Source organism: Vigna angularis, chromosome 5 (genome assembly GCF_016808095.1).
Source record: "Vigna angularis cultivar LongXiaoDou No.4 chromosome 5, ASM1680809v1, whole genome shotgun sequence".
NCBI classification, from domain to species: Eukaryota; Viridiplantae; Streptophyta; class Magnoliopsida; order Fabales; family Fabaceae; genus Vigna; species Vigna angularis.
The window spans coordinates 34,518,521-34,526,424 of record NC_068974.1 but is presented as its reverse complement, the minus strand read 5'-3'; the positions used below and the strand labels follow the sequence as shown (position 1 = coordinate 34,526,424).

The 7,904-nt window shown below is 33.4% G+C and overlaps 1 protein-coding gene across 1 annotated transcript; it reads right to left on the bottom strand.

Moving 5' to 3' along the window:
• Positions 1-5,717, bottom strand: LOC108340201 (beta-galactosidase 8). The gene is made up of 19 exons (XM_017577410.1): positions 5,523-5,717; positions 5,320-5,415; positions 4,925-5,037; positions 4,782-4,848; positions 4,609-4,701; positions 4,302-4,445; positions 4,073-4,161; positions 3,828-3,933; positions 3,645-3,732; positions 3,433-3,551; positions 2,836-2,997; positions 2,480-2,682; positions 2,304-2,392; positions 1,713-1,810; positions 1,483-1,596; positions 1,280-1,381; positions 864-1,075; positions 438-774; positions 1-326 (listed from the first exon to the last, which is right to left on the bottom strand). Exons 1-19 carry the CDS (start codon positions 5,685-5,687, stop codon positions 219-221), a joined length of 2,505 nt encoding a protein of 834 aa, XP_017432899.1. The 5' UTR covers positions 5,688-5,717; the 3' UTR covers positions 1-218.
• Between the last annotated feature and the right edge of the window lie 2,187 nt (positions 5,718-7,904).

The window sequence follows — 7,904 nt, the reverse complement described above, 5'->3', positions numbered from 1 at the left end:
TCACTTAACACACCATTTATAATTGAAGACTTTCCTCTTTCAAAAAGTATAAAGACACTGTTTTGTTTGACATTTTTTCCTCAGTTCACTACCACAAAGCCATTTAACATTTAAATAATGAAGAATCATTTCTAACCATGAGTCTACGAGACCTGTGAGAGTGTGCAGAGTGTTATTAAGCCAAATACAGACTAATAAGTGGGCTTGAAGCAGCATGTCTATGCACAAGAAGCTTCAACAGCTAAACTCTTTGCCACTCCTTTACATGGATCTCCGAACGTATTAATTGATAGTTCAATTCTACAACTGCTTGATCCAATGCAGCCCTGTTAAAAGATGCTCTTTAGAGTAAGTATAATCCGAATGAAAAATAAATAAATTAGCTACACAAAAGACATGTATGAACTTCTTATTTAAAGAAAAGGCAAGGATAACACCTTCTGCACAACGGATAGAGCCTTATTGCTACTGCAGTTTCCATGTTTAAAGTTTCCACAAGTCCCTTGAGGTGTTCCAAAACTTGCAAATTTAATGGAGGAGATCATCTGATTAGGGTAAGGGCATTCCAGTAACAGTACAGGCCCTACTGTTCTTCCTGATTCTGCATCTGAATTCCACAAGTCTACATGAGGAGGGTGAGATTCAGATACATGAGAACACACACTTGCAATCTGTTTTGTAGCAAAAGTGATTTGCTCAGGGTTGCCTCCAATTTCCTCAAACAAAACAAGTGTGTTGCTTTCAGGTTGTAACCATGATCGTGGTACATGGTATCTGCAGGATTAGTTACTAAATAAGTATCTAGCATGATTTCAAGTTACTTCACGTTTCATCTTCTCTCATGCAGAATATGTAGCACTTACAATGTTTGTGATGGCTTTCCACAGTTCTTGAGACATTTGGATGCTTGATAGGCTCCTCTATAATTGCAGGAATCAGTACAACCATCATTTGGAGAAGCATTTGTAGGCCAGTATCTCCCAATGCTCTGTCCATTCACCCAAGCCTCACCTTTTCCCATCCCCGTCAAGTTAATAGCAACTGGATCACTACCAGAGGGGGAAGCAAAGTTTGTCTGATACAAAGTGCATTTCCATTAATTAGTTAACAGCAAAAATATTTTTCCATAAAGTAGCATTTCCTTAATTTTATATGAAGTGTATGATTGCTAAGATGTCAGATACACACAGTTTACTAAAAGTGACTTTGTCTACTTATGCAGTTATAACGATAAGAGGATAATTAGTTTCAATGGATTCCATATTCTGATCAAGATTACCTTGTACCAAATCAATGTTTGGTTTGTCGGTAAAGTAGATTGTGAATTCCACTGGCCAGAACTGCCACTAGATGGCCCCAAATCTTCACCTTTAAGACCTATCTGAATTCACAAAATTATAAACAGTGTATTTTACCTTCATCAGAACCTGAAAATGATAACTAAAAGCTGGCTTTGGTTACGCTTGAGAGCCTGAGACTAACCTGATATGTCCAATTCTGGGAGGACAGATCAAGAGAGCTACCATTGGCCAAACTTTTCAGTATCACAGGGCCAGTGATTCCTGCACCCGCTGTGTCAAAAAATGCTCCGTAGTTCTGATGCACGTAAGGATTACATTAGTTGATGTGGTGATGAGAACTGGTTTTGTTATAAAGTGAAATGCTGTGGGGATGAATTAAGACGCCAATGTATATTACAAGAAAAGTCAAACCTTGAGCCCAACAGTTAAACTCAGTAAATCAATTGTGTTCTTCCCAGCCACTAGTGTGACGGGGATGTCTACTTTGACTTTGTTTCCCGTTCCACTGCCTGAAAAAGTTCTCGATAATGTTAGAGATAAGTATCGTTATTGGTGAAGGATGAGTTATTCCGTATAAAGAACTGAACATTTTAGGAAGAAACAGGCTATGAACAATTGATCTTAATCGACCATGGATTTATTTTTAAAGGGCTACTAATATTTGGGGACAATGTGTCTCATATCAATTTTGTATCATAAGTTTTACAGTTAAAGAAAAAGAAGAGAATGAAGTGTTGGATGACATGGGTGATATAAGATGAAGAACACAAGACAACATGCTACACAGTGTTTTCCAACCTAGACATAGTGTGATCTCATTTTGCAGCATTTTCTGATAAAGTAGCATTGAGTTTAAGAAGGGTGGGGTGGGGTGAGAGAAATGCTTCTTTGCCAGGCCCTACAATACTACCAAGGAATTTAAACAAGAATGGATAGAGGCATCCAAAATACTGAACTCACAAGGACACATATCATCATGTCATTGCTTTAAATTTTATATACCTGCAAGCTTCCCATTTATGAAAGCATGAAGAGCATGACCAAGGGATTCAATGTGAAGGACAGTTTGAGTACCAGCATCAAGATCGATGCTGCAGAAAAAAACCATGAAAAGTATCACTATGGGGCAGAGAATTGTACATCAGAAGAAAGCTCTACCAACTAGAAGGTATACTTACCTTAATGAGTACCACAAGTAATCACTTCTATCACCAGTTGTGTTTACTTGCTCCAGTAGCCCAAATTTTGAGAATGAATCAGCCTTTGAAATGCCAACAGGTTCACTAATCCAACTCCATCCTGAGCAAGAATCATCCGAAGAACCAATCTCTTCTTTTAAAGGTTCAGTTGTGAAGCTTGAAATTGTAGATACAGAACTAATCTATCACATCATAAACAACTATAGGTTATGACACTTCTTGTAATAGGAAAGAAAGAAAAGATCTAAACTGTAGATAGATTCACCATATGCATCCTGAAAGTAGCTTCATTCAATTGAACTATCTATTTAAATCTCAAAGCTGATGAGCCAAACCTTTGCAGTATTAAGCACTACATTCCTGCAGTCTGGTAAGATGCTGACAGACCACGCGGGCAGGTCATATGAATTTCCATTGAAGGTGACATTTGCATCAGATGTGTCATCGTTGTTGGCAAGGAAGGCAGCACAGGCAGATCCTGTCTTGTAAACTGCAGCCTGTGTTTGAATAGTAAATGTTAGGAGATTTAATTATACGGTTCATGTGACTGAAGTGTCTACGCCATTGGGATAATTGACTCTAAATCTTAGTTTGACATTCATGATCCTTTAACCAACATTTATGCTAAGGGATGCTTCATTAAATGGTACATTATTTAAAGAGAAGAGACTGAATCTTGATAAAACTAGTAAAACAAGTATTCACCCAGAAGAGAAAGACTAGAACCATCACTGACCAGACTGAAGCATTTTTCCACAATCAATAAAAGGCAACACAAAATTGGGAAGGAGGGAGGAAATAGGAGACTGTGACAAATTGACAAAATCTGGTAGACATCTAAACTTTTGTGGGATTTTGGTAAAATTTGAGACATGTAGGCCACTAAGATAATCCGGAAATTGTGGCCTAAATTTGAAAGGACCACTTATTACCTCTATATTTGGTCCAAGAGATGTAATCGTTGGATCAGTAGCTGTCAGTGCTTCTTCACAAAGTTTAATGGCCTTATGCAAGTCTTTAAGGTGACCCCACTTAGGCTGTCTAATAGTTCCTGCATCATGCAGTTCAGATTTTGAGCTTTGTCATAACATATAAAATGAGAATGTGACAATTAATGAGATATAAAGGTTGAAAGACTCCATACCATACTCATCAATTGGAGCATCATAATCATAACTAGTAGAAATGAAAGGTCCACCAGCACTTCGGCCAAAATTAGTCCCTCCATGGTACTGTTTCCGAGCAGGCAGCAGAAAAAGTTGTGGCATCAGCTCTTTTCCTATCTTGAATAGCTTAAATCCTTAAACAACATGTAAGATTGCATTACCATATAGTAATTCTGAAAAGTTCCACCTAGCTGGTAAAAGCGCGCCACAGCAAAAGCAAGATCTTCCACTGGTCTGTAAGGCACAGCACCACCAAATGAAAGAAACCTACAGTTTCACAGAATTCAAAATGTTTGACAAAAATAAAAATAGAGTTCAATGAGAAAAGAGATGCACAATCAATCAGATCATATTTTTAGAATGACATTCAAATAATTAAACGGTTTATATAGAAAAGGACACTAACCATCCACTCCAGTTCTCAGTCCACATTTTTGGTTTTGAGAGAGAGTTTGGTTTGAATTGATCACAGTAAAATCCATTGCATGTGTTGATCTGAGAGTTTTTAAGATTACAAATTTGGAATAAGTGTAGACATTAGCATAGTAAGACTTCTTTATCCAGGAATCAGGAAAATAGATAATATAGCAAAATGTAAACCACAACAGTTTATTTAGTAAAAGAAGAAAACTTACAATTGGGTCAGGAGCATCATCCTGTTGGCACATTACCCAAGGAACCCCTGTATCAAAAGATGTTGCCATTGATGCTGCCCATTTGATGTAGGATTTAGCAGCAGAACCATAGGCCGCATCAATGTTTCCATATTCATTTTCGACCTGGCATTACATACTAAGTATTACATAACTTTTTCATATTAAAAAGTATGCAGTAGGCCATTTAGAATTCGAGAATGTCTGTCTACACTACTCATCCACCAGTGGATGCCGTGATTTCTTCTAAAAGAAAATAGACATGTATTTAATGAAGTTTAAGAAAAACCTGAGACAAAATAATTGGTCCTCCCTGTGATGCATAGAGGTTCTCTTTCTTCATCATATCCACGATCTTAGCAGTGAACCGCTGCATTTCTGCCTGAACACAATTCAATTTCACGTGATAGAAGGAAGCAGATGCAACAAGATGAGATATGGAGAAAGAAAGGGAATAATAACCTCGAATGGTTTGTTATCAGTTCGGAACTGAATTCCCGGAATAAAATGTAGCCAAAGAGGGAAACCACTGGTCAAGAAAGTTAAAGGCCATGATCAGATATGAACTTCCTTGTAAAAAAATACTTATAAAGATCATATTTTACCCGTAGTTCCATTCAGCACATGCGTATGGACCAATCCGGAGGTGCACATATAGACCTGCTGCTGCTACTGTCTTCACAAATTTAACCAAATCTGCCCTACCTTCAAAATTGTACTGCCAAGCCAAAGCACACATTCCATCATTGATTTCTTCACAAATTTAAGCTTCTGATTGGCATTAAGAAATACCCTTTGTCTCATTGTTCTTATTAACTCAGAAAAATATGTGAAGCAGTGATCATTTACTTTCCTAAGCTGCATATACTTATTTTCGGTTTTGATTACTGAGCATGTTTGAAAAATGAACACAATGCAATGCAAAAAGCAGTGAACAACAGAAACTATACAAGAATGGTAATAGTAATAATAACGTTAACAGAACTAGAAAGAAGAGGACCTGGCCTTGAACTGGTTCGTGTAAGTTCCAGAAAACATAAGTCTCAATCACATCAAGTCCTCCATCTTTGGACTTTTGAATGATGTCTGGCCACATCTGAAACAAAAAAACACCACCCCTTTTGACTCCAACTTCAAAAACAAAGGAAAAAATAGTGTACATGAAACATTACAGAGACACAGAAAGAGGGTAATGAAGAGAACCTCTGGAGTGCTACGAGGGTAATGTATAGAACCAGATACCAAGACTCGGCGCTTTCCATCAATGACCAATGCTCTATGGTCGTAAGTGACATTTGCGGAAAACGAAGTAGAGGCATAAATGCAGAAGAACCAAGCAAGAACCAACAGAATCTGTGTCACTTTCATTGCCTTTATGGGATTGTGAGTGCATAGCAAACAAACAAAAGCAACTGAGGAATGAGTCCCTCTTCGTTTTCATTTCCTGTATTTATAGGCACCAAAGATTCTGTAGTTAAGACACTTGAACAGAGCAAGTGCTAAAACTGCACTGTTACTAGCAAGAGTGCATTGCACAATAATCCTTTTTTTTTTGTTTATGTATTCATTTCCTATTATCTTATTACTTTTTTTTTACAAATTTACCATTTCTTTGATCTTATCTTTCCTTATTTGATAAAATGTCTGAATATTTAATCTTGTACAAGAGTCTGTTCAAGCACATGAACAAGATCTTCCATAGATTTTCAAAAATGCTAGAAGGAAAGCTATTTTTCAGAAAATTGTTTTAATTTATTATTTTATTTGGATGCTATTATTTATATAAATAATGTAGTTTGAAGATTTTAAAAGATTAAAAATATGCCTTCTTTTTAAATTACACGGTGTCTCCGAATTTGAAGACATACTGTGAATATTCATCAAACCTTATCTTAAAAAAAAAAAGGAAAATCGTTTTGTGATAGTATGATACTTTGTCAGATTAGTTGCTTTTCTAAATACTCTTAATTAATTAAATTATTTTTATTTTGGTTAAGTTTACACAGTTTTGTTAATCATTCATCTTTACTTTCTTTTGATTATCTAATTATTTATGATTCTTTACTAAAGAAAATTCCACTCATTAATATAATTAATATTGTTCACGAGTTTTTATATTTTTTCCATATTAAATTTCACCAGTTATAGACTTTTATTTAATTTTGATTAGATATAGTTGGTTATGTAGTGAAACACCTTTCTCTCTCTTACCAAACTAATCCTTCTTATTCCCACAAAAACATAAAAAACATTCCTTATTATTTTAAAGAATAAATTCATAAATAAGTATGATAAAAATAATCACTTTTTAAAGAATATAATTAATATTAATTTAAGAAAACGCGTAAAGAATATTTTGGATAAACTTTACATATAATGATTAATTAAACTTTACATATAAAGATGAAAATTTCATTTCAGATTAAGATTATAATTAATTAATGACGTCATTTATATAGAAATTGGTAAACAATGTTTGTTTGGAGTTCAATTGACAACTTAAAATCATATTTATTTTTTCACACTGTATTAAACGTGTTTTACATCTTTTTTTTTATATCTAATTGGAATACATATTAGTCTAAATTGCCTTTTTAACTCTTATTAAGCTAAACAACTAATCTTTCTAAGTAAAATCTAAACATATACTATAATCTTAATCACAATGAAATATTTTTAAATTATTATATCTACTACCAATAAAATACTTTTTGAAGTTATGTCTAATACTATATATAAATTTTTAAGTGTTATGATGACATATTACGCAAGCAACATCGTCAATACAGTGACATTAGTAATATAAGCTAATCTTTTTGTGACACAAAAAATCTAATTTATTATTATTAAATGTCAAATTTAACCAAAAATTTCTTTTTTCATTATCAAATGATATTAATCACATTTTTTTAACATAATTATTTTCTCTTAAAAAATTTATAAGTTTATTCCTTGAAAAAGAATTGATTAATTTAATTTTATAAGTTTATTCCTTGAAAAACAATTGATTAAAACGTGTTCAAAAAATAAGTAGGAGAGAGAAAGTGGCTTTAAAGAATAATAAATAATTACATAATCGAAATTAGTAAAAAAAAAATGAATATTTTATAAAGCTTGATATTCAAACTTGCACCTTGCAGACAAATTTCTGATTAATAAATCTTAATCAAAACTTAACAGATACTAAAAGTTAATGAAATAATTAGCTGTATCTCTTGTTAGATTGAAACACAAATTATGTAATCATTATTATCCTTTAAATCTGATTAATTGGTGAAGAAAATCAAGTGAAAAAGAGAAGGAAATAAATGACTAGATACAGATAATATTCCGTATATAATAATTACATAATAAAAAATGGATAATTAATAAAGCTTAATGTATCAAAATTTCACATAATAGACAAATTTGTAATTAATCTTTTTTTTTACTCAAAACTTAATAGATGCTAAAAGTTAATGGAATAGTTTATCTGTATCTCTTGTTAATTAGATTGAAGACACAAATCATTTAATCATTATTATCCTTTTAAATCAATTAATTAGGTAAAAGATCAAGGGAAAAAGAATCAATTCAAGACACAAT

Bases quoted from the DNA above. Each gene is read 5' to 3' on its own strand.
- LOC108340201 (XM_017577410.1), bottom strand. From the start codon at position 5,687: ATGAAAGTGACACAGATTCTGTTGGTTCTTGCTTGGTTCTTCTGCATT. The intron at 5,416-5,522 runs GTTCTCTTCATT...TTTTTGTTTCAG, and splicing joins ACCCTCGTAGCACTCCAGAG to ATGTGGCCAGACATCATTCA. The intron at 2,393-2,479 runs GTAAGTATACCT...TTTTTTCTGCAG, and splicing joins TACTTGTGGTACTCATTAAG to CATCGATCTTGATGCTGGTA.